The 26,953-nt window shown below is 43.1% G+C and overlaps 1 protein-coding gene across 1 annotated transcript; it reads left to right on the forward strand.

Moving 5' to 3' along the window:
• The first annotated feature begins 1,041 nt into the window (after positions 1 to 1,041).
• Positions 1,042 to 21,625, forward strand: LOC108931442 (solute carrier family 23 member 2). The gene is made up of 12 exons (XM_029259924.1): positions 1,042 to 1,160; positions 2,984 to 3,121; positions 5,254 to 5,411; positions 5,828 to 5,993; positions 6,404 to 6,585; positions 7,714 to 7,831; positions 9,051 to 9,207; positions 9,356 to 9,609; positions 13,094 to 13,258; positions 16,712 to 16,820; positions 20,650 to 20,745; positions 21,438 to 21,625. Exons 1-12 carry the CDS (start codon positions 1,089 to 1,091, stop codon positions 21,623 to 21,625), a joined length of 1,803 nt encoding a protein of 600 aa, XP_029115757.1. The 5' UTR covers positions 1,042 to 1,088.
• The last annotated feature ends 5,328 nt before the right edge of the window (positions 21,626 to 26,953 follow it).

The raw sequence follows: 26,953 nt of genomic DNA on the forward strand, positions 1-26,953 counted from the left end.
GACAGAAATCGAATATTCCTGAAGTGAGAGCTCCTGAATGTGGCATGAATGTAACTTTGTGATTTTACTTCTGCAACATAGTACAAGACATAATTTATGCAACTGGTGTCCTTCTCTCAACGGGTTGTAGAGAGAAGCATAAAGAATAGTCTGAGTTTTACACAGCAAATCAATAATAGACGCGGAATAAACACGGGTTTGTGCGCCGCACAGCAGTACTTTCTGGCGTCTCTCAAACATAACACTTCTTTGTGCCGCTCGGTTTTCTGACATTTAATGTGTGTTGAACAGTCAAACAATTTAAGTATTGTGGCCTCTCGGTTTGTGCAGTGAGGCCTCGCGCTCCAGAAAAGAAAGATGTGTCTCACCTGTGCCCCAGACGCAGGCTCATAACCACAAATGGGTCATGAACGGGAATGGCCCGCATCCCAACATGACCTTGGCTGATACAGTGAAAATCACCCAGCTCTCTGAAGGGGTTTTAAACATGTGAGGAAATCAGCGTATAAAGACGGTACTGTAAGATGCTTTGAAGAAAAGTGTTATTTCAAGGGCTGAATATTAATAATAAGAGTCTTGAAGACCGTACTCCAAGAATGAAACACAGAGCAGCCGGTAGGTGAACAGTCTGCTCCATCCTCACTTCAGCTATGAATAAGTAACTGCTGTGATAATACTGTGTGTGTCACACTGCTCTGTCCCCCTCATGCTATCATGGGGTGGTCTCGGCTCAACAAGAATTCACAAACCGTGACCAGACGACCTTTGTTGCTTCTCTTCAGCAGACCGTATGTCTCTTTCCGCCAAGAATTGAACCCGTGTACATTGTGTTGTGTTTCTTACATGATTTCAGCAGCAGAAAAAAGAGAAAAGTGTCACATGATGAACAGAGGGGGCGGAACAGGGGGCGATTGTGCTTTTATTCACTTTTGGCTGCCAGTAAAAAGAAGAGGATTTGGTTTCCGTGACAACGTGACGTGGCTTTGGTCTGCTCCCGAGGGCACAGTGGTCACTGTTCGAGTGTGTCCTATAAGGGGCCATACCAGTGAACGCTTCTGCACCTTGGAGCGCAAACTTCAGTCTCCGTCATGCATCTGCCGCAGCAGCCTGGAGCCAGGACGGCCCGAGGGGAGCGCACCGACGATGACTCACCTGTCCAGGTAAGCACAGGGACACCTTCCACAAAACGGCTGAGTCGTGTGGAGCCCCAATTTGCAGGAGCTGCTTTTGTTAACTTGGCTTTAGTCCCCTACTCTTGAAGGTTACCAAAGACATGAGATATTGAAATCATAACTTGACGACATCATGTGTGTTAGTGTTTCTCAAGTGAGAAATTAGAGACTGCTGCTGGACCGTCTCTCTGCTGCTGCTTTCCGGCTGGAATGAACCGCTGCTGAAATGAAACCTTCATCTAAGCCATTTGGGAATTTGTGTAATTAGGAATATATCCTGCTGCTCGGGGAAATACAATGGAAAGGATTGTTCTCCAAGAGCCTTGATCAAACAGTAAGAGTCTGGAGCACAAAAAAAGTGCGTTGACGATAACTAATTTTTCACATCAACATCAGTTGTTTGGGTTCAGATTCATCTAAACATGGCAGAGCTGTGCACTTGACAGGTGTCCTCCCCAAACTATACTTCACAAATTTTTTGCTCACAGTTGTTAATTGTTAACGGTTAGTTCAACAGTTCTATCTTAGGGCCTATTTCCTACAATGTCTGCTTCAAGTTTTTCATTGATAAAGTGACACAGTTGAGAGATTTGGTTTCATAATAAGTGAACATGAAATAATCATATTAACCCTGAAGCATCTCGGCCACAAAGAGATGAGGTGTCTCTGTATATTGGACACTTTGAGCCAAAGACAATACCTGCTGGAATCAGTGCCCAGGTATTAGCTATTCAAGTTGTTTTCACTTAGTTTGGACTAAAATACATTCTGAAATGCAAAATATGAAATTGGATATAGACTGTGATGGACTGTTATGGACTGTGATGGACTGTGCTGGACTGCGATAGACTGCACTGGACTGTGATGGACTTTGATGGGCTGCATCATGCTGTGATGGAATGTGCTGGACTGTGCTGGACTGCTATGATGTGCTGTGAAGGGAGCAGAGGATGTATTTCTTTGCGCTCTTTGTTTTCCATTATCAGGGCAAAAAAGGTTTAACAGTCGAGACTAGATATTTGCAAAATAATAAGAAATAAAGTAAATAAGTGAATAAATGTTCAAATGTTTCTCTGACAGCCAGACATTTCCAAACACTCAGTTGTTTTTCACTTCAGAGATGGTGTCAGTTCCTGTATTTGCTTTTACCCCTCACAGTTCCTCTGAATTTTTGTATGATTTCAAAGACGTTTTTTTTCTAAGTAGAAGCAGCAGGGAATAGGGACAGATTAAAAAGAACAAAAGAAAGTAATTTACACTATGTCACGCAGGAACGCTGATCTGGGCTCCTGCAGCCCCACCATATACAGAGGAAATGCAAAGCGACAAACAACAAATTTGCTGAAAGGTCTGGTCCCTCTCAAACTCTGGTAAGAGCTCCAGGAGGTGTGTGAGCGCACAGCAGCGTGTGTGTTTGTGCAGAACGGGAGTGACACACTCACGGGATGGAGAGACGCCACCTCACGTGGGCTCTGAGATCTTCATACTGTTCTTCGCCTCATTGGCCACGGTGTCACGGTGACGCCCCGGATGCGAAATGCTCTTGAACGGCATCTCGGACACAAGAGCGAGCTTTGTGCGTGCGGCGCTTTTCCCGTCTTCTTTTAGTGCAGCCCGTGAACGTCATCCTTGTTTTTGGTTGTTGTTGTCTGTTGAGTCACATTCAATATTATACACTCCTCAGACAAATGCCAGAGAGCCCAATTGACAGATGTGATTAGAAAGACCAGCCACATTGGGTTTTGCAAACACATCCCAGCCAAGAATATATAACCCAATAGCTTTGCGATGAGTAATTCTGTCCATTTCAGAGCCTGGATGGAAGCAGTGAGCCAGAGAAGATTGTAATTGATGACAGACACCCAGACAGCATGGAGAGCAGCGCTCAGCTCGTCTATTCCATCAACGACAGACCCCCGTGGTACCTCTGCATCCTGCTCGGCTTCCAGGTATGTGGCTCTGTGGGAGACAGCGGTTTGAAGAAAGGAGGGGAAAGGCCCACAGACCACCTGTTGGGGTTGGGGACACGGAGCCAGGGAGGGGTCCGTGTGTTCACGCTGCTTATACTTTTGAAGACGGAGACCGAATGCGATCTTGGAGCACATGCTGGAGGGGAGAATGGCAGTGAGACGGTGCACATCCTGCAGGGCAAACACAGAAGAGAGAGTTCACTGCCCACTGCTTCTGCGTGACGGGAGGCGCATCGGAAAGGGTGCGGCGTCACGAGGCACCTTAGCGGAGGCGAGGAAACACAGACGAAACGAACCACACACACCCACATACACACTGCTTCTCCACGCAGTTCCAGGTTCTTTGGAATCTCAATGATGAGGCTAAAATAAGCTTAAATATGGTTTATTGCAGCTCCGCAGAGATCATGTTATTCCCCCCGTGCCTGCAGTCTCTACTGTCCCTTACTTGCACTCACTCTTCTCAATGTGCTTAAGGTCACCGAACAGAGATGCTTGGTATCCCAGAAATTTCCACATCAGATAAAGCAATGGGAAGGATAAGGTAGAGTGTACAAGTATGATATAATGGAGTAAAACTAAAAGACACATACGAATACCATATGGTGAATAAAATAGTAACAAATAAACACGCTGTCAATAACTGCGTGTCCTGAGCAGAGTTGCGGCAAGCCGGAGCCTTACCTGGCAACAAAGGGCAAAAGGCCGAAGCGGGGGTGGGGGAACACACCCAGGACAGGGCGCTAGTCCATAGCAAGGCACCCCAAGCAGGACTCGAACCCCAGACCTGCTACAAAATTAGCACTGGCCAAACCCGCCACTATGCCCTCCTACTAACAAATCGTTGAAAGTAAATAATAGAAACCAGTGTAAATAATAAAGTGTGAATAATGTTTTAGTGAAAAAAGCTATTACACTCCAGTGATGTTAACACCCCTGACTGTGCTGCACAAATCTGTGGGGGGGAGGGGCAATCTCTGACTTTGCAGAACCAAGTGCGACCAGACTTTTGCTCCGGCTGTCCCTCTCAGTTAGTCAGTTAACACAAAATTTGTGATGTTTTGCACTATTTAAGAGCAACTGATGATTTTGGTCTCTAATGTGATACCGATGTTCAAGAAACATAGTGCACATGGTTCCACCCATGATTTATAGCTAATTGGAACAATAAATAACAGAAGTACATCTGATGACTTTAGCTTATTGTTCTTCATGCCAAAAGAATGTCAGCGATTCACAAAAGTACATATGGTTACTTATGTTTGATTTACTGCTAATTGAGGCTATAAATTGAGGAGAAATCCAGGTGAATGGGGAGGAACGACAACTGTCACACACCTCAGTCTGAGAGCCCATGTGATGACAGTTGTAAGAAGCAGCTTTTCTTTATCTTTGGAATAAAACACAGCGTGATGTATGCAGAGAAAAGGCTGTGGCCTGAATCCCAGTAACATGTGTACGACAGCAAGTTCAGACAGCAGTTCCGGCCCACAGGAATGGCGCCTCCCCCCTCTCTCCTCGCTCTCCTCGCTCTCCGCGCTCTCCGCGCTCTCCGGGCCTCGAATGGGGGGCGCTGTTGTTCATTCTACAGGACACCTGCATGGCAGTTGATCCAAAAACTTCTGCTGGGAGGGCTGTGTTCCATTATCGGGGAACGAAGACAAGCGTCCGACCTCATTCCATGGGGAGACGCTGATGTCAGCACGTATGCAGCCAAAACCTTTCCACTTCGAGAGCATTTAAAAAAGCTGCACAGAGACATGAACGTGTCCATTCGGTGTGGGACTGGCGCAAACTTGAAAGACATGCACGGGAACTACAAAATACCCAAAAGCACTGGATATCGCAGCTGGATGCTACATGGACCCTTTTCAGATGTTTCTAATGTCCTGTGGTCCAGGTCCATCTTGCTGGCCTACTGGATTTCTGCTGGTTTTCAGCACCACTGACTCGGTTTCTCCACTGAAAAGAGCAGCAGACCCTCAAACACACAGCGACCACATTCTCCTTCTCTCCTCCCACCTCTCTATCACCAGTCTGGACCAGATGAGAGCTCTCATGTTTAGTGATTACTTTGTTGACTCATCACTTTATGTTCAATGTCTTTTTAGCATTACATCCTGGCATTCGGGGGCATCGTCGCCATCCCACTAATCCTGGCTGAGCCAATATGCATTGGGAACAACTATGAGGCCAAAAGCCAGCTGATCTCCACTATATTCTTTGTGTCTGGGATGTGCACTTTGCTTCAGACCACAGTTGGTACAAGGTAATACACTTTATATACCGTGTCGCTTCCACAATCCTCCCCATTGAGTGCTGAAATTACTGGAAGACACGTTCAACTTAATATCAGGGTCAAATAACGAGCTTGAATCCCACCGGTAAACAGACAGTTAAGAGAAAAACAGAAAATTAACATTTTGTGCTCTTATTTTTACTCCGTCAGTTGTGATGTCACAAGCTGTCAAATGATCTCTGCACTAGATGTAAAATACATGTAGGTGTATATTGTACATGCAGGTTGAAGAAGGTATTTTTCCAAAACACGTATGTGTTGTGCGAGTTAGAGTGATTTTGATATGCTTGTTTGTTCGTTTTTTTCATATCAGTAAAATATTCACATTTCTAGTTCAAAGTGGTCAGTTTGAAATGAACAGTGAGTTTTTTGTGCCGACGGTGCAGACTGCCAATTCTCCAGGGGGGCACATTCAGCTTCATCACGCCCACACTAGCCATCCTTGCGTTGCCCAAGTGGAGGTGCCCTGACCCGAGCAGCCTCCTGCTCGCCAACATCACTGGAGCCAAACTTGGTGACAGAGACGAAGTCTGGAAATCCCGCATGCGTGAGGTGTGAGATGAGTCCGTGTTTGTTTTCTTGCGCATTTGCTCTGCTTTTGCGCTTAGCTCGTCCAACATCTCAAATGTTTTTATTTTGAGCCACAAGTCCTGTTATACGTACAAGTGTCATAGTTTACTTTAAAGGAATTCTACCACACCTTAGAATTAAGAGCTTTTCAGATATGACTCAGCCCATAATAATCTGCAGTTAAGTCTTCACATGGTTTTTTTCTTACTACAGTACTTGAGGTAGCATTCACTGATGAGTTAACATCTCTGAAATGCAGAGCCATCAGTTCTGACGCTCAAAAGATGAAAGCTTTGAAACTTGTGCAGTTACAAGCCAGGAGAGCTGAATAAAAATGAATATGAAAAGATGACCAGTGGAAAATAGTTATTCTCTTCTCCTGCCTTTTGCAGATACAAGGCGCTATCCTCGTGGCATCTCTGCTCCAGTTAGTGCTCGGCATCTCCGGTCTCATTGGCCTCATGCTCAAGTGCATCGGGCCCCTAGCCATTGCGCCAACCATAAACCTCATCGGTCTGTCTCTCTTCATAGAGGCGGGGAAGAAGTCTGGAGCGCACTGGGGGATCGCCTCTCTGTAAGTGGAAACGTGGTAGTCCGAACCCCTGTCCGTGCGCCCACGGCCCTTTCCTCAGCAACTGTCAGGTGACACGCAGCAGTGTCGTGGTGGCCGCTGTTCAGTGTGGGAAAATGTTTGCGTCAAATATGCTCATGGTGCAGGCAGTGCCCGGAGTGGGAGGTTAAAAAAAAGCCTGGTGTCTGCTGGTGAAAATCAGTTTCCTCTCCTGGTACTGATTGAAGAGTGCTGTAGATGTCCAGCACTGATCTCCACTCTCCGAACATACAGCTGAGAGAGACTACCTTTGATAAATCAATAACAGGCGCATAATTAGAACGGGCTGCAGGCACTCTTCTGAGGGTTGGGGCTAGGGGAAGTGAGTACGGGGCAAATGTGACCTCCCCCTGACTCCACATCTGTCTTTATTGTCTCCAGGACTCTCCGATGCACTGGATAATGCTTCCTAAATTTATTACACCCAAGTGCTTGTGGGTTTTAAAAGGGTTGGTTGATCTGCTGGTCTTGCGGCGGCTTTCATTTTCCCTATCCTGCGCTGCCTTTTCCCTCTTCTATTACTATTACATATTATAATGCTTTAATGGCAGTGCATGGGAGCTGCTGCTGTCTTCAGCCCGGAGATGCTCGGTAGCCTCTGTTATTTTAAGACCCCAAGTATCTCGAACGTCACCAGCATGACAGTCAGCTTGCAGCGTCAGGGCCAGATAGCAACCTGGCATCTATCCCAGCAAAGGCAGCTGAGGTTGGTGTGACTTTTCCAGTGCTGACCGTGTTAACAATGACCGGGATTTACATGAGCAGGCCTGCAACTGGAAGCTACTGGCAGAAACTGTGCAAATGCTGGAATTCAGAGTTTATAAAACTAGATTTTATCTTCATGGGGAGTATCATATCATGCCAGAAGAACTGGATTCTTCTAAATGGGCTATTGCTTGGAACACACTTCTTTAGTTAGGGCACTTTATTATCGAGGCATCCAGTTCAAGGAGAGGCCCCAGGTATCGCATTGTGGGGCAACTTTGCTGAATCATTACGGGTATTCATTCAATTTTTTTGAAAAAAAACAAAAACATGCACAGCTGGACATACAATATTCATAAAAACAATGCTGTTTTTTTTTTTCTGTAGGACTGTGTGTCTCATCCTGCTTTTCTCCCAGTATCTGAGCAAGGTCAATGTGCCATTAATTGGCTACAAAGACAAGAAGTGGAGTGTTTTTCAGTACCCTCTCTTCAAACTTTTCTCGGTGAGTGTGTGCATGGAGTTCCGATTACTCCCTTTTCCAACATGTCTCTTTTGTTTTCACTCAGCCCTGTCTCACGTCTGCTCAGAGGTCACAGTGCATGACCTTTTCACCACCCGTAGCCCTTTGGCCAAGAACCATGGCTCATTAGATAAAGTAATCCTGTGTTTTCTTTGCGTGGCCTTTCTGAGTGTGTGGTAGCTGGATTAAAGATACACGTTATCCTAACACAGAAATATTTTGAACTGCCCAGAAAATGTAATGAGGCAAACAGTCTACTAATTATTTGGGTGTAACCACAGACATTGAATAATTTCATTTTAATACAAAAGAAGGTGTCATGAGGCCATCGCTGAAATGTGGGATGAAAAATATTTCTGAAAAGAAGATCAAAGATAGGACAGAACTGGTCAGACCAGTAAAACTCAACCACTTCCATTTACGAGGGAGGGAGGGAGGGATGGAGGGAGGCAACAACGCTGTTCACTTACTGCTCAGCTGTGCTTTGCCAACAAAAAAACTGCTCAGAGCCAAACAGGAACAGTGTGGACTAGCTCACTGTGCCCTGCTCAACCGCTCTTTCTGGGTGGTTCATAACTGCAACTGAAGTCATTTATAAAGAAAAAAATTATCTTATTAAAAAGTAGGTTTTCTTCAGTGGCACTCTGTATTCCACAATAGGGTCTTTAAATTCTTAGATTTTTACCTTCTACTATATTGCTGTGACATGAATATTGATTGGAGTTCCTTGATCTTTGGTAAGATCTATGAATCTCCGTTGTACTTCTTAGACTTGATTATACATGCTGTACATGTACTGAAAGCCACTTCGGACAAAGGATTCTGCTAAATAGAAGTACTGTAAGTGTAAACATGACAGCAGTGCAATGCTACCGTATATGAAAATAAGAGAAAGACAAAAAGCCAACATTTGAAAAATATATGTTAAAGCTGATAAATAATTTCCTGGATATTGTGTCCTATGAATAAAATGCATTTTTTACCTTCCTTTCAACTGACAGTGGTCAGTCACGCTGACACTTTGCAGACACATACAGCATCGCTTCGTAGATCAGAAACTCCCCATGATGCAGAATCCATGTGGGTCACTCCATATACTAAACAAGTGTAAATGAAAGCATTCAACAACTGCACGGATATTTACATACACATTGTTCCTGGGCATGGTTTTGAAGGCCTTCATGTGTTTACCTGTACGCAGGCTTTGTTTGGAATGTGTGGATCTTGGCTCATCTGCTTCCTCCTCACATATCTCAACGCCCTTCCCTCAAGGCCAGAGCAGTATGGATTTTCAGCCCGGACAGACATCAACCTAGATGCGGTCACCACCGCCCCCTGGTTCCATGTTCCATACCCTGGTAACAGAAATAAAATGTTGAGCATAAAATAAAGAATTAAAGTTTGCTTTTTCCTTTGTTTGACTTTCCAAATAGAAAACAAATTTCGCCATAATGCCGAATGATTTGTGTCCATTGACATGATTTCTTTTGCTCCATGTACATGCAGGACAGTGGGGTCTCCCCACCGTGAGTGTGTCCTCTGTCCTGGGCATGATGGCTGGGGTGCTTGCATCCACCATGGAATCCATTGGAGATTATTATGCCTGTGCACGCCTTTCTGGAGCCCCCCCTCCACCGACCCATGCCATCAACCGCGGCATTGCCGTGGAGGGCATTGGCTGCATCCTGGCCGCCATTTGGGGCAGTGGTAACGGGACGACGTCCTACAGCCAAAACATCGCTGCACTCGGCATCACCAAGGTACGCCTCAACTTGACTCTTCCGATTTGCACAGTGACACAGAAATCAGTGCAGTTCACTCCTGTCTGCACAAACAGCCAGTGATTCTTTACTGAGAGTAATGTAGCAGAGAAATACGGGAACTTGGTGTAAGGACTGCTACCGATATTCAAATGAAAACTGAAGGTAACCACAAGACATATCCAGGAGTGCCAGAAAAGCAGGAAGGCTTGTTCTCAGATCAAAGTGGTGAAAGGGGTGGTGGGTGCTGCAGGTAAATCTCGCATTACCTCACTGACAGCTTGAATTTGTTTTATGCCTGACTCCAAAATGTCAGGAAGCATTACGGGTGCCTACTGTGAGTGAGAAAGGATCTCTGTTCACTGTAAATAACTGCAGATGCACTGTTGTATGGTAAAAAAAGAAAAGAGATAATTTGTTACACCTGTATCATATCAACAACACTCAGTATGTGACATATTTGAATTACAGTCGGGAAAATAATGTGTTACTCATCTATGACACCACTGACATTGACCTCAAGGTACAAACCAGACTTACGAGTAACACTTATAACAGTCCATAACCTGCGCGTCTAATTGCAAGCGAGGAATAGTTCACGCTGTGGAATTTATGATTCATGTTCTTCCAACATTTTCACTGTTTGTCTCTCTGAGAAAGAATTACCTTGGCTTAACTCTCAGTTATTTTTAATACATTTACATTCACTATATGGGGGATGTGGTGGCGTGACGGGATTGGCCGGGTCCTGCTCTCCTGTAGGTCTGCGGTTTGAGTCCTGCTTGGGGTGCCTTGCGGCGACCTGGTGTCCTATCCGGGGTGTGTCCCCTCCCCCTCCAGCCTTATGCCCTGTGCTGCCAGATTAGGCTCCGGCTTGCCGCGACCCTGCTTAGGACAAGCGGTTTCAGACAGTGTGTGTGTGTGTGTGTGTGTGTGCGTGTGTGTGTGTGTGTGTGTACATTCACCATTTAAATTATGGTTTTTCTCCAAAGTGACTTACAACGTTAAGCCACTTATAGTTATTTACAGTGGACGAGTTACACTAAGCCTTGATTCATTCAATGGACGTTTCTCAGGAAACTCTGATGAGCAAAAAAAGGGACTGTGTGATTTTAATGTCAAACGTTTTGTCTACAATCCGCAGTTTTGTCCTGTGCCTAAACTAATAGAGATCTTTGTGTGCAAAGAAGGAGCAGCGCACAGTCAGCTGGCTTTCATTACCTTACTTATGATGCTTCAGCAGAGCTTCACCGTATGGTTGGCAACTGGAGGAAGAAAATTTACCTCTTGACTCAACCTGACACTATGGAATCTCACATGCACATTATAGCACATATTATACAGTGTTCCAGAGGTCAAATGCCAGCTGAAACACATGATAGATTTGTAAAAGTCTGAAACACAAAACTTAATTAAGGGGTATCTGATGCGTGGTATAGTTCTGCAGAGTTGACTTAACACACATGTAACCTGCCTTTGTTGATTGGCTCCTCAATGAAATCAGTGGAGACTTCTCCAGAACACCTTGGTATTTTGCCATCTGGCACAGGTGGATGTGTATTTTCCACAGACACAATATTTGTGTTCTTGTTTTAACTTGAGATTATTTACAGTTTGAGTATTATATACTCGTTACACATGTGCGAAGACGGAAATAAAATTAGAGGCATTAGTAGTATTGATCTACAAACATATTGATATGATACCGTCTTAGGGGCCTTTTAGCTTGATCTGAAATCTCTATTTACAGTAGGTGGGGCTATGTCTTCCCAGCTGCAGCCAATGCACTTCACTTCCTTCCTATCTTCACCTTATTGTCTGCTCCAGCAACCCGAGGACCACCGAGTCCCTGTATAGTAGCACTTCCCTTTCCTGCATTATCCTAAACTCCTCCTTTAGGCTTCTAAAAAGAAAATTTCACTTGTTACTCTGCCTGTACAAGGCGTTGCTGCTCAAATTTTGAGGTATACCAAGTCACCTGTGGAGGAAAGAGCATAATTTTCTCTTGCACTGATCCAGCTCCTGGTCTCTGATAGAATGACTTAGATGGGATTTGGAGGTAATTGTCAACTTCTTCTTTTGAGTAGAGTACTTGGGGTAGTTGAGCTGTAATTCTGCCCTAAAAGGATCTGCTAGAAAAACTGTCAGTTTCCTGAGCCTCACTCCTCCTTCTCCAATGACATTCTGCCCTCCCTAAAGACGTATAGTAAGTCTCCCTTAGAAAGCACCTTAACTCCACCACTGCTACTCTTTTCTCCTTGCTTGTCATGCTGAACTGGCGGCATGATACCCTCAATTCCTACCTTACACACTAGGTCACACACACACACACTTTCAGAACCGCTTGTCCCATACGGGGTCACGGGGAACCGGAGCCTACCCGGTAACACAGGGCGTAAGGCCGGAGGGGGAGGGGACACACCCAGGACGGGACGCCAGTCCGTCGCAAGGCACCCCAAGCGGGACTCGAACCCCAGACCCACTGGAGAGCAGGACCCGGTCCAACCCACTGCGCCACCGCGCCCCACCCACACTAGGTCATCTGTGCTTAATTGTTATTAGTGTATTCACACCTTCTCTTTCAATCCAAACTTCTGTGTTGCTAAACTAATATCAATGGTTGAAGCCTTCTATCAACATCACACTTTGAGGTTGCTTCCAACACCTTATCTAAATCTTCATCAAACTGACCCTACTCTTTTCTCTTGTTACCTTGAGGCCAGTTCACCTGAAATATTTCTGGTATTCTCCCTGCTTCATGTCTCATGGATGTTCTGCTGATGATTGGTAAATCAAGTAGCTCACCATCATAAGATGCTTTGGAGAAAAGTATTAGACAAATGTAAATGTAGTAGTCGTTATCATTCATTTTGTGAAGCATTGCTTCATAAAACCCATGAGTAATTGCAGACTATGAGCACTGCTAGGTACTTAAACTAAGAACTCCTTTTCACTTTGTATGATGAAAATGAGCACCAGGTATTCAAGCTGGTGCTATTTTATATGATTATAATGTGATTTTACATCTTTGAAGATGTGTGTTTTTTTTACCTCATGGTCACAATATTATTTTCCCCATTTGAATTTACAGCAGTTTCAGCTAAGACTTGTAGGAGTATACTGTATACTATATACTGTAAACCATATAAAGTATATAGACTTCCTCATTGTTTTTGCTCTTGGTTTTATTATATGTTACCCATCTTCTTCTTCTTCTTATGCCTACCACCCCACCTGGGGCATAGACCGCCAACAAGGGTTCTCCAGGTGTCCCTAGGAGCTGAGATGTCATGAAGTGTCCTTGTTGGTGCTTCTGTGGTTGGCAAGGTTTTTATGGTGTGGGGTAACTAACCCCACACCGAACCCTCCTCCTTTCTCAGCCGGGCTTGGGACTGTCCATGGCGGAGTTATGTGCTACTCGTAACATGGCAAAAAATGATTATTGCAGTCAAAATGTCAATTTGTTCATGTATATCTTTTACAGGTTGGCAGCAGACTGGTACTTCAGACAGCTGGCCTTCTGATGATTGTTCTTGGGTTATTTGGGAAATTTGGTGCTATTTTTATCACTATTCCAGAACCGGTCATTGGTGGTATGTTCCTGGTCATGTTTGGAATGATTGCAGCTGTTGGAATATCTAACCTTCAGGTAAGAAAAAGTTTGGTACAACGGTTCTCTTCACTTCTTGTGTTTTTAGTTTTGTGTGTATTTGCATTGTGTTTGTACAACTGTGTCTGTGTTTTGTGAAGGATCATGTTTGTATGAGTTACTGGGCATCATGGCAGATGTGTATTGAACAGCAATAAAGTCACTGCTAACACTATCATAAAATAGCGAAAGATCTTGAGTGCCCCATCAACCCAACTGGAATTTGCATCAGTACAGATTTCTTCAGCATTTATTGCTGCACTCATTGCAATAGTTGTTTTGTCTTGAAAATTTACATTTACATTTATTCATTTAGCAGATGCTTTCCGTCAAAGTGACGTACATCTCATAGAAGAAATAATGCGTATTTATGAACAATGTGTAATATTCCTGGAAGTCACTTGAAATGCAAATACCTTGGAAATGACTGAACTACAAGATACTTCAGAGTCATGGGTTCAACAGAAATGAGTTCTACATCAATGTAGTTGTATCAGTTACAATGCAGATGATGTGCAAGTTTCTCTCTAACCTTAAACCCCATTTCAAGGCACAATAGAACCAACATCAGTTTATCTTTCTGTGTCCTGTTTTTGTTGTATCTCTATGTTCTGACTAGACTCGTAGATCATAGTAAAATAAATATTCGGACAACTACGGATGCAGCAATGCAACACGCAGTTAATTCCATGGCTCAGTATGAGAATATGAGAAGGAATGTGAGAAGGCAGCAGTACTTGCCAAGAGAGTAGAAACCGATATCAAAGACGATCGTAAGAAATACATCTGTGAGAACACAAGGGCAGGGCTGATATTAGCCCTACATAAAGGAAACGGATTCATCATTTTGAATTCTTCCATTCTATACAGAATACTTTCAACAGCCTCTGTAAACTCCTCTTCTCTTCCTCTCTTTCAGGCTCCAGATCTGTTTCTTCCATTAATATAGCCATTGGACAAATCTGCTAAGTTTACCCAAATACTCCATGCAGCTGTAAGGCCCACGAATTACAAGAGATCTGGAGCTGGTGTAATATCTTTTTTAGGTTCTTTCAAAATGTGTGGTTGCCTTTTAAGTACATTTAGATTACATTAACATTTATTCATTTAGCAAGTGCTTCTCTCCCTGAAGCAAGTTACAGCTCAGAATAAACAAAGTGGATGGAGTCAGCACATGGACAAATACAGGTGCACACAAGCGATTCTCGAAGTACAGCCAATTAGTCCGATACTGCTATATTCGCCAGCACACATTACACAAGTAGCTGTGTATAGAAATGAAAGGAATTAAAAGTTTTTACCACTTTTAATTTTTACTTTGATTGAATGTAGTAGCAGTTTATGGAGCAGATCAGGAGATCAGAAGAACAGTGAGTCTGCAAACAATGTGTTTTGAGGTGTTCTTGAATGTTGTCTTGAATTACCAAATGGCCAGAGGTAGAGCAGCATAGCAATCTGGCTGGGGCATAGCGAAGGGTCAGGTCCTGCAGGTATAGGGAGCAGATCTGTTGATGGTTTGGAGGCTGTAAACAGAATGTTAATCTTAGACACAAGGAGGAAAGACACACTGGAACACTTTGATGGGCCAAGCACAACTCATACAGCAGCGTAGAGGCTCGAGAACCAGACAGGAGGGAGTTACCGTGGCATTTTTGGAATATGATACAACTGGCAACACAATATGGACAATGGTACTCATGGAGCAGCCCAGGCCTCCCTTGGCAGGCTCCAGCATGTAGACTCAGCCCCCATCAAGCAAAGCAGTTTGCCATAAAAAACAAATTGTGCCTTCAGGGAAGACTGAGGACATCAGACATAAACATTTTGTGCAGCACATACAGAAGAGATGGAGACAAGAAGGGATCATCATCACAAAGGATCATTTATAGGACTCACTGAAGCTACAATAGATGTTTCATAAGTGTAGAGCTTCCTCCCAAGTTATGGACATTTTAAAACTTTTCTGGCGATAGGTGGACTCCAGGCTCACTATTACTGAAATATGAGGAAAACATAAATGAGTATAGTCTCCAGTCATATTTGATGTGTTCCTAGATGTGGTAGAGAGTCATCAGTGAAGATGATGATGTTCAGCTGCAGTACCAGCAAGAAGAATTCTATTCAGTATATGCTGCCTGCAAGCTTCAAGTAACACTCATACAGTTCTCCTGGCATGAAACACAAGCTGGATGTTGTGCCATGTGTGCACCAGCCTGTGTGCCTGGCAGTAAAGACAGAGGTCATTGCTCAGGGAAAATCTCCTCATTTACAGCATCTGGTCTCCATGTGGATGGCATACTTAGGAATAAGCAGTTACATGGTTCTGTGACCTTCACAGAATTTTGACTCTCACCTGCCTTACAGATGAAAATGTTAAGGCTTGCATCAGTTCACCCTTTCTGTGCATTCTTACCCTTACTCTTTCCGTAGTCTGCGCTCTGTGGTCCATAACCATGTTGGGGCATTAGTGAAAGGTACAATCTTTGTTTCCTGACATCTAAGTGGATTTGAGACCTGGACAATCTCTTGCCATCATATTTAGCATCAAGCTGTTCCTAGTACCAGGGGCCTTTCATGAATTCTTGTTCTCCTCATTTTGCCTGCACTGAACAAATTTGTGGGAATCATCATGGAAAGTCAGCTTCTGTGAGATCTGAGATAAATATGCTTCGAAAATGATGACCTCTGCACTTGATATATTTGTATGTATTTGGAATAAGCAGAACACCTGACACAGAAGTACCAGGTGACCATATGACACTGATGATGCAGTTGCCAGCTACCTGTTATAACACACTGTGTGCTTTGAAGACACACACATGGTGCAGTGGGACTATATGTCCATGGTGCAGATAAAGCTAGCTCTTTCAACACCATTTCAGCCACCAGCATTGGAGCTCACAGCTTCAGGACTAGGACAATATACACAGCCATATCATATTTGTCTTAACTTCATTTTCCTAGTACTACCTTAAAAAAGTTCATGATGTAAAAAAGTCCTTGGTGAAGGATTGTACTCATTTTGAAGTGTACATATTCTTTGCAATTTTTTAACAAGTCTTTTACTTTCAAGTACCATAGGAAGTCTGTTTAGAAGTCTGTGGTTAGAAACATTAATGCTTTCTTAGGCATCATTTTGGCCTTTGTTTATTATAGGTGGGTTATATGTTAAACTGAATTATACTGATATGAAATCCAATGCCAGAAAGCTATTTTGAAAAAGCAAACATTTTGAATTATATTAAACATTCTCCTTGATTTTTCAGGAAACTACAGTGTGTAATGAGTTCTAGGATGAACCATTTCATGAACTATAGGACTGCTGAAAATGAGCTATTTTGCTGTAGTAACACTGTTGTCTTGAGTCTTTGGTGATGAACACAGGTAGCTCATCTTCTGTGAGTTCATTGTTTGCTCTTCTGTCTAAAATGTCTCTTTTCACTTTGATTGCAGTACGTGGACTTGAATTCATCAAGGAATTTATTAATCCTGGGCTTTTCAACCTTCAGTGGTCTTGTGTTGCCAGCCTGGTTTCATTCAAATCCAGGCATCATTAATACAGGTAGATATTACAACCTCTTTATGTTCAACTTGCTAGCATGACTGTGGTACTGAAAGACTACATTTTCCTCCCCACACACACACACACACACACACACACACACACACACACACAGCCTAACCCGGTAACACAGGGCAGAGGGGGCACACCCAGGATGGGACACCAGTCCATTGCAAGGCACCCCAAGTGGGACTTGAACCCCAGACCTACTAGAAAGCAGGACATGGTCAAGCCCACTGCACCACCATGCCCTCTCATCATTTTCCTCCAGCAAATGCTTTTATCCAAACTCAAACTAATGTCCAGTCAGACAGCCTAGGACCTATAAGATACCAGGGCTACCCTCTGCGCCATACTGATGATTGAATTTTTCCTACATCACAATCAATAAGCGCTTTATAACATAGACTTCAATTTGTGCACCAGCTATGCTCCGTAAAAACCTAAAATAACATAAAATAAATTTATAATGAATTAGACATTTTGCAATCAGACTTTTGTTTATTTATTTCATCTTCATCAAACACCCATCCTCAACAGGGTTGCTGTGTTCCAGAGCCTATCTTGAAAAAACACAAGGCATGAGGCAGGGTGCTTTATAGACAGGAACACTAGTCCACATGACTTTTTAATAGTTTTTATTTTTTTTTATTTTTTTATTTTTATTCGCCTGGATCCATCAGTTGTTGTTTAGACAGCGCCGATGACAACATGCTCTCCCTTCGTCCCTTCTACTTGCTTTTTTCCTCCACAGACGGCCTTCCTATCTGACAAGATTGTCTTCCTGTCTCCTTGGAGGTCATCCAGGTGGTTGTTTTTGTTCTCTAGTATACCACTCAGCTAAGAGTGTGGTCCATCAGTTGTCCGCTATCTGCGCTACGCGTCCTGCCCATTTCATCTTATTCCGCCTGTATTCTGCCACAATGTCCTTTACTCCACTGTTTTCCCTCAGTGCTTTGTTGGTTACATGGTCTGGATGTCACAATGACCATTCTGTGTTCCGTCACCCTTTCAGCAACCAACAACCTTTGCTTCTCTTTTTTGTTAATACCTATGTTTTGCTGCCATACAGCATGGTTGGTAGGACCATGGAATTAAAGAGGTTTGCACGTGTTGCCTTGTCGACATCTACTGTGAGAACTTCTTTGATGGAGTTTGAATGCGGACCACCCAGCTCTGATTCTTCTTTGAATGCGGACCACCTGGCTCCGATTCTTCTTCCGAGTTCACCTCCCAGTTCCTGGCGCCTATTTACTTCCTGTTCCAGATAGACGTAGCGGCCGTTATTCGCAGCTTTCTTAAGGTGTCTGATCGCATGTACTTCGTTTTGGAGTGGTTCAGGTTCAACCCAACCTCGCTGCTTTTCTTGTTCAGTTCACATGGCATTTCCTGCAGCTGTGTGGGACTTTCAGTGATCAGCACGATGTTGTCTATGAATTGGAAATGATTTAGTTGTTCTCCGTTGATCCTGATGCCACCCTGGAGCCTTTTCCTGCTGATAACCATCTCAAGGCGGGCAGTGAATAGCTTAGGACAGATGGTATTGCCCTGTTTTACTCCTTTTTGCATGCCAACATGGATTGGTATGAAGCAGAGTTATATCTGTCTTACATCTCGCATTCACCTCCTGCAGTAGTCAGATGTACTGCTCATTGATGCCCTGTTCTACTAAGGCTTGTAGGATTGCGTTGAGCTCAATGTTGTCAAACGCCGTCTCATAATCGACAAAGGCCAGACATAGGGGCAGTTTGTATTGCCTCGAATGCTCCAGGAGGTGATTGAGGGTGAAGATGTGGTCTATTGTACTGTAGGAGCTTCAAAAGCCTGCCTGCTCTCTTGGTTGGTGTTAGTCCAGGTCTCTGCACAGCTTGTTTGTTATTACCTTGATGAAAAGTTTGTACACATGAGACAGATGGGCTGATAGTTCTTCAGGTCATCACGATCATTCTTCTTGTGTAACAGAATGGTGTTCGACTCCTTCCAACTTGCTGGTATTTGTCCTCTTTCAAGGTAACGGCTGAATCTCTCCGCGAGAGCTTTCCAAAGCATCTCCCCTCCTGCTTCAATTATTTCTGCCATTATACCATCCTTTCCAGGGGCCTTTCTGTTCTTCGTCTTATGTAACACAATTCGTACTTCACTGACCAGAACTGGTGGCGCTGCTTCTGTTTGACCATGCAGACTGGGGGGCAGGATGTTGACTTGTGATCTGAACAGCTCCGTGTAAAAGTCCTCACAGACTTTTGCCATTGCTGCCTTGCTTGTAGCCGTGGTTCTGTCTGCTCGCTTGAGGGCTGTTACATATTGCTTATGCAGCGCTAGCTCTCTTTTACATTTTTTGAGGCTTCCATGTGTTTCCACAGCCATTAGGAGTTTCGCTGAACGGAAGTTCTTGAAGTTTTATTTTTATTATTTTGCAAAATTGCAAGATCTGCAACATCTGGCCACGATCTCTTTGCTTTATTATCTATACAATTTGGTTTATTTGCTATAGAACTCTTGGATGGGTAATTAAAAAGTGCACTGACTTTTAACATTTTTATTAAGTTCGAGCTACATTAAAATTACAATTAATTTAGACTATATGAAAGAAATACATAGTCTCTAATGCCGTGGTGATCAGCTAATGTTGTTAACATGATTATTGCAGTCGCTATTTAGAAACGCTAGACACGGGCTGTAAACACACTGGAAGCAAATGAATGGTCTCACATTCCTGCACTGGCTGGGTACTTTTACCGGCAACTAACGGTTTCATGTGAAGTCGCAGGTGATAATCAGTCAACAACACATTGCCGAAAATAGCAATAAAAGTAAAATTAAAAATAAGCAAATAAATTGAAAAATATTTCTACCTTTGAAAATTTGCAACATAATTTGCATCATGGGGGGGCGCAGTGGCGCAGTGGGTTGGACCGGGTCCTGCTCTCCAGTGGGTCTGGGGTTCAAGTCCCGCTTGGGGTGCCTTGCGGCGGACTGGCGTCCCATCCTGGGTGTGTCCCCTCCCCTTCTGGCCATACGCTCTGTGTTACCGGGTAGGCTCCGGTTCCCCGCGACCCCGTATGGGACAAGCGGTTCTGAAAATGTGTGTGTGTGTGTGTGTGTGTGTGTGTTTGCATCACGAGGATCCAGGTAACACATAATGGTCATATTTTGAAAAATGGTAATCCATAGTTTACATTCTACTTTGTGGAGTTTATAGTCATGAACAGTATGCAGCTACAACTGGCTGTATGAGAAGAAGGAATAGAAATTGTTTAGTGTGTTAAGTGTGTTACGTTTATTCTGAAAGCCTTATCCCTCCTACCTGATCCACGATGGACTGTCTGGTCCCCTGAGGTCACAGTTACTAAATTCCTAATCTTCTTTTGAAAGCCTTGCGGTCACAACCTTGTAATCTCCTGCTAGCACATTAATACCACCCTTGCATGGCCTCGTCCAGCACAAGGCCCCACAACCATTGTGTTGTGCCACACAAAGAATAATTACCATTGCCCAGCTAACCAAACCTTCATGAGTCCTGCTTAGTGCAGTGCGGTGGTTTCGGGGGGAAAATGTCCCTTCAGAGAAATCCTATTAAGTGCACAACTGTCAGCCCTGTGAATTAAGCAGTCTTGACCACAATGAACTCTCGTTCAACTCTGACTGATGACGCTTTAAACTGGAGATCAACTGTTGACAGAAATGTCCTTAAACAAGATGACAGTTAACATTTTTCACCCAAAACTCTCATTGGCATGTTCTGTCACTCTGTTAGCTCAGTGTAGTAAATGTGAAAGGATGCAAGACTGAAAAATATTGAAAAACTCTGTGTTCAATTTGGTCTCAGGACTCAAAGAACTGGATCAAGTTATAACAGTTCTCTTCACCACCCACATGTTCATTGGTGGATTCTTTGGATTTGTGTTGGATAATACAATTCCAGGTGAGGCATCAAAGGTTGGTTTGACAGTGTTCAAGAGTGTTGGAATATCGTTTTACAAAATTTGGCTTTATATAGTACTTCTATAGCACTTAACCCTGCATGTGTTGACACCACCAACGTTTTCATACGTGTCTGTGGACAGAATCCTATTCAGCTTTGAAAAAAATCTTCCCATGGCTGAAACACACCTTATAATGAAAATCTCTGCACAGGTCCAGAAATGCGTATTTCATTTCCATTGTTAAACACAGAAAGTTGCTAAATGTATAACTACATAGCAATCCTAATTCTGTGTTTTGCACACACAATCTGTCTATTTGCTGCAATAAAGATTAGCAATGAAAAGCTATTTTTCTCACCTTCTATGAACATCTTCTAAGAACATCAAAGGAGACCTGGAAGACCTTGTCTCGTAGGAAACAGATCAAAAAAACTGCACAAAAAAATAAACTGTGCTTTTCTTAATTTCCTGGTAAATGTAGTTACATTTAAAGCTATACTGGATCATAGAAAAATAAAAATACCTGTGAACAGATGTGACTGAATGAGAAAAGGGTTTAGGTTTCAACACATGCCCAGCTACTTCTCATAGGGTATCCAGGTGCGAAAAAGGTGAAAGAGTGTCTAAGTGCTTAACTTTCACTGTTTGCCCTGTTATGTATCAGTGAGGATGTACATGAACTTTCTTTCAGGAACTGAACAAGAGAGAGGCCTTAAAAACTGGCGTGAGGAAGTGCATCGTGAGCTAAATGGTGGTGACAGAGACCTGTCTTGTTATGACCTCCCCTTTTGCAACGATTTGCTCCACAGGTTCCATTTTTCTCAGTATTTACCTTTTCTACAGACATTCAAGATATCTGATGAGACAACACAGAGGTGAAATCTCTTCCTGGAATGTTTACTTCATACTTTGACATTCTTGAGAAAAAAATTAGTCAACTGTGTCTTTCAGTTAGTTCAAAAGAAGCCTGATGGAATCCAAAAGAAAAACAAACCTTTTATTGGAGCTGAAACTCCAAAGACCGGATGGTGCGTGTCACTCCATCTCTCACTCTACCTCAGTAGTACCATGGTGTTACTTTTAGCCAAAGTGTAAGATTCCCAACTGCTGTTTTTTAGGGCATTAAAAACTCATTGTGATCACACATGGTTTTGAGGACCAAGAGTCTTCCAGGCACTGTAGGTTCTCTCCTATTTGTGCACAAAGGTGGTGGGGTCCACAGTAGTAAAGGAACACAAACAGTGTTGTTTTACCTCGAGAAAGGTATGAAGTCAGTCTCAGTTACTGAATTCATCCAAAACTGCATCAAGTGGTACAACTGTATACTGCATAAAACTGCTTTTATTAAGCAATCTGATGGTCTTATTTTTTGAAGGTCACTGTTGGTACACAAGAAAAATAACTTCTAAAAGATATATAGGGCAAAAAGAAGTGGAAGACACTTAACTAGCAAAGGGCCCAAGAACTGATGTAACATGATTTACACAACAGCTATGGAAAAAGAAATGAGAAAACTTTTAGTTATCATTCGGCACTTTGCATAATTTTCTTCCGGGTTAAAATCCCTGCAGTGCACAACGGTATGGGAAACTCAGAACAGACATAGGATAACCGCATTCTGTGCCTTTTATGACCAAGGCTCTGTTCTGTATTTTATTTGCTTGCACAGTTTAAAGGCAAATTTAGTAAACTAAAACTATTGGAATGTTAAATGTTCTTTCGCCCTTTTTGTCCTATCATTCTCAAAAATTACACTGTTTTTTTGTCTCTGCTTTCAAAAAGAAAGTAAAACATAATATAATCACCATGTGACAAGACATTTTATAGTATTCTCTCACACAGCAAGAAGTGCTCTATTTGTTGTGCAGTTTTTTCCAATCATCTTGTGCTTGTGCTGGAATGTCAGGCATCTTTGAAGTAGTCAGCATTTTGACTTTGAAATCAGTAAATCCTGAACGGCATCAGCTGCTCAATGCCAAGTGACATGGCCAAGTCACTGAGTTGTGAATATAATTAACGCAACCCAGAGAATTAAGGAGCCACAGCACACATTCCAGTTGCACAGAGGCTGTAAATAAACATTCCAAGGATACTTCTTGCGACTTGATTTGTAAGAAGTGACCAGTAAAAATAACTTGTTGAAGCTACAAGTGATACGTTTCCAGCATTACAAAGAACCAGGGACAGATCAGTTCTGTAGCAAAGACAATTCCCTTTTTTAGAAGTATTTGCGTCAGTGGGCCTGGGAAGAGAGATACGGGTTGCATGACATTTTAATCCCCTTTAAATGAAATTATTGTGTTTGAGATTGAGATTCCTTGCTAATATGATTTACTGAATTTTATTTGTGTCGAAGGGAAATTATTTTGGGCCTTTATTCTACTCTTCGAACAAAGCAAAAATCCATATTTAATGATCTATCATCTGTCACATTATTTTTGTACTGAAATTCCTTATAGATAACATAATGGTTTTCGATAAATTACTGTAACTGTGAATGGTTACATAAAAAGAAAGGAACAAGATTGTTTTCTGTTTCTGGCAATGCTTTAGGTACCACTGTGTGGTAAAAGAGGTGCTGTTTTTAGTCTTTACAGGTACAGGCCCATCCAGTGTGGTTCTGGGAACAGTGGATTCACATATGTTGGTGAAAACATCTTTTCCTTCCTTCGTGTGAGGTTTTACTGGGAGCGCCAGTTTTTTCCCAGACGCAGAAGGCGTGCTGCTTGGGATCTTTTAACGGCCTAATTTGTCCCTGATGCTGTTTGTGCTTTACCTCATTGCCTAGCATTTGTTTGGAGGCCAGTCCCTGCAGCACAATATGTGAGCCCGATCAATGCAGAACAGGGGTTTACAAATTGGACACAGTGCACACAACATTAATACTGGGTGTGTAGAAAACGAATTGAGGCCAGTCGAAGGTAATGGGATGCAGAGTGAAACTATAAGTATATAAACTCTATATAAGTATAATGTTCAAGCTGCTTACAAGAAACTCTTGACCTAAATGAATCAATAATAATATAACCACAACCTGAAAAAACTGCATGTAGCTAAAATCAAAATGTGAAAATTACTCTATATATAACTTCTACCTTCTGTATAATTCAGTATAATTTGTCCCTGTATTTTTCCTAAATTGTGCCACAAAGCACTTTTTTGAAAATCAGTGAAATGTGGAAAATACAACAGCTCTCCAGTCGACTGTGGCCTGAGGTCAGTCTGCAAAGGATGTTCAGAACAGATGTGAGCAGGAGGAACCCTGAGACAATCCTATGCAGAAAATGTTCATACGGCACAACACCTTCAGCTGGCAAATGTTCCCTGGCACATGAGGACTTAGCAGGGCTCCAAGGCTGAAGCTACAGACCTGTGATATTTGAGAAGACAATATGGGCAAGAACTTAAGATACCAGGGCCACCTTAGGGTTCATAGTTTCTTCTCTGATTTCTAAGAGTTAAAGAAACCTTTCACCTCCATGTTGGATGATCTCCAGCCTGTTCCTAGGTGATTAAGAAAATCAAGACTCAGATCAGCAGATGAGTGAAGTAGGAAGGTGAACAAGTTCTGATGTTTCTAGACTCAAGACCGTGTGGCAGGAAGTCAGCATTTGGCCAGTCAGGACTTAGTGGGGATATGCAGCATGTCACACTTGGGGAAGCTAAGGCTTAGTCCATGGGCAATCATCCAAATATCAGCAAGACAAACAGATCTTCCACGGTCAGGGGCAAAAAGGAAGGGAAATGCACGCATTGTAACTATGACAGCCCTTTGAAGAGCCATAATGACTCTTCATGATGATGGAGGGCTCAAGAGGGGGACATGGAGAATCAAGTTAAAGGAAGTATCTCAGTTGTGTTTGAATGAAAGATGAGAAGGATCCATGTCTGATAGCCTCATTTAGAAGATACAATGATGAGAGGTAATGGGAGGTGAGAGAGGAGCTCAAGACGTAGGTGATAAAGAGGTAGATGTTAGGGCATAAATGGCAGAGATGTTTAGGCATAATCGGATGCCTCACACTGTATGCTCAGAGGTACCAGAAGACCACTTCTGAGAAGAAGCAGTACGCAAGATAACAGAGATCATTACAAACTTCTGCTCAGAAGAATACTACTACAGGGTACATTTCATTATACATTACTGGAATGTAACAAGAGAGGTAAGAAGGCAGGTTTTTGGCATGGCTAATCCAAGAAATGCACGTTGTCTGAACTGCCGGGCCTATGCAGGGTCACAGGGAGCCGGAGGGGACACAAGTCTGTCTCTGTCGCAAGGTACCCAAGCAGGATTTGAACCCTGGACCCACAAGAGAGTAGGACTTGGTCCAACCCACTGCCCCACCACACCACCGCACCCCTTTCTTTCATGAAATGCACCACTTGTTTAATTTTCCATTAGCTCTTAACAAAGGGGACGTGAGACTGGTTCAGGAAGTGTGTGATAGGCATCAAAGCCTGGGGTACTGGGCACAGCAACACTGCAATAGAGATGTTTCACATCGGATCTTCTCTGCTTCACCTCCACTACAGCTGATGAACTGGGTTTTAGTCTGCAGAAATACTGGGAAAAAAGTTTGACCATCTCTTCCCACCACAATCCCTGTGTACTCAAGCTGATTCTGCAGACACACTTTCTCTTGTGGTGGAATTCATAATAGTCTTTCCATTCCACTTGGGAAGAGCCAGCATGTTTGCTGAGGAGAACCAGGCACTGGGCTGCAGGTACAGCATCTCATTTTGTCCATCATGTGTCCCATACATGCAAGCTTTTTCTTGAGAACTGAAATTAATAATTTGCAGAGAGAAATATATCTCAGCTATCTGCTGTGCGAAGCTCTGCTGGAGATCAGACCCCAAAGAGAAGATCAGCACCACCAAAAGAACGAAACCTTGTGCCAACGTTGAGTGAATCTAATATCTTTGATTGTATGTCTTGTGAGGCAAAGGTTTCTCAGATGGTTAATAATTCCAATTAATCCATTAATAAAGTCATGTCAGCTGCAGTAAGAACGTTAAGAGCTGTGAGCACTCTCACAAAACTGGGAAGGAGAAGAAGTGTAAGATGCAGCAGGTCTGTTGCTGCGCGCTCCCGCCACAGCTCTGCACAGGAGGGGGGTTGGTCCATAATTCATTGCGGGCTTTTATTGCTCTCAAACTGTTTCAGCAAAAACACTGCAGGCAGGAATCCTGAAGTACCGTGCTGTTGAATACAAGAGTAAATCAAGCGTCTTACACAGCAGTGAGACGAGCAAGAATCACAGCAAACTGGGGATTCCAGCCTTCGCCTCTCAGGCAGCTCATGTTACTAAGTGAATAAACTCTGACTGGAAGCTACAGCAGAAACCAAAGCCTCGTTCCCTCACCTTTTTGAGCTCTTTGCTCTCCCTCAAACTCGCTGCCACCTCTGCCACAGAGAACATGATAAGCCACTCATCTCCAAACATGGTAAGCCACTCATCTCCAAAAAACATACTCATTGGCCATAGTGACCAGGTGTGCCACTACTATTCTCAGCCAAATGCTGACTTTCAAAAATCTTCACCAAGGAATTCACATGCAATATTTTTAATTGCTGTAATATAATCACAGGAATTTCTACAACTCTACACATAACTCACACATACTGCCTGAACCACTTGTCCCATATGGTGCTGCAGGGAACGAGAGCCTAACCCAGCAACACAGGGCATAAGGCTGGAGGGGGAGGGGACATACCCAGGAGAGGACACCAGTCCATCACAAGGCACCCCAAGCAGGGTTCAAACCCCAGACCCACTGGAGAGCAGGACCCAGTCCAACCCACTGCACTACCATGCCCCCCTCTACACATAACTTCAATAAATATTTTTTTAAATGTAGGATTTTTCACTGTCAAAAACTTCAAGCTCACAATAGGTTCCTAGTCATGTATGAAAGAAAAAAAATAGTTAAGAAATTTTGTTACAAATAATTAATGAAATAACATTTTTTATTTTTTATATTAAAAAAAATCTGCTGCGTTGAATTTCACTAAGCAGTGGTATTCATCCTGTGTCATGAGACACAGCATGTTAACAACTGCATTTTGCATTTAAAAATATCCCATAATTTCTCATCGATCAGTCTGTTTGAAAGAGGAACTTAAATTTTGCTTAAATAAGCAGCTCCAAGTCATTTACCTCTTTATTCTTCTGAGATACTGCACACAGTGTATGTGTAAAAATC

Source organism: Scleropages formosus, chromosome 2 (genome assembly GCF_900964775.1).
Source record: "Scleropages formosus chromosome 2, fSclFor1.1, whole genome shotgun sequence".
Classification (NCBI taxonomy): domain Eukaryota; kingdom Metazoa; phylum Chordata; class Actinopteri; order Osteoglossiformes; family Osteoglossidae; genus Scleropages; species Scleropages formosus.

What these genes read in the sequence shown, in the direction of transcription:
- LOC108931442 (XM_029259924.1), top strand. Translation starts at nt 1,089, where the DNA reads ATGCATCTGCCGCAGCAGCCTGGAGCCAGGACGGCCCGAGGGGAGCGC. An exon ending in GGAAATCCCGCATGCGTGAG is followed by an intron (nt 5,994 to 6,403) that starts GTGTGAGATGAG and finishes TGCCTTTTGCAG; the next exon opens with ATACAAGGCGCTATCCTCGT. An exon ending in GTTCCATGTTCCATACCCTG is followed by an intron (nt 9,208 to 9,355) that starts GTAACAGAAATA and finishes ATGTACATGCAG; the next exon opens with GACAGTGGGGTCTCCCCACC.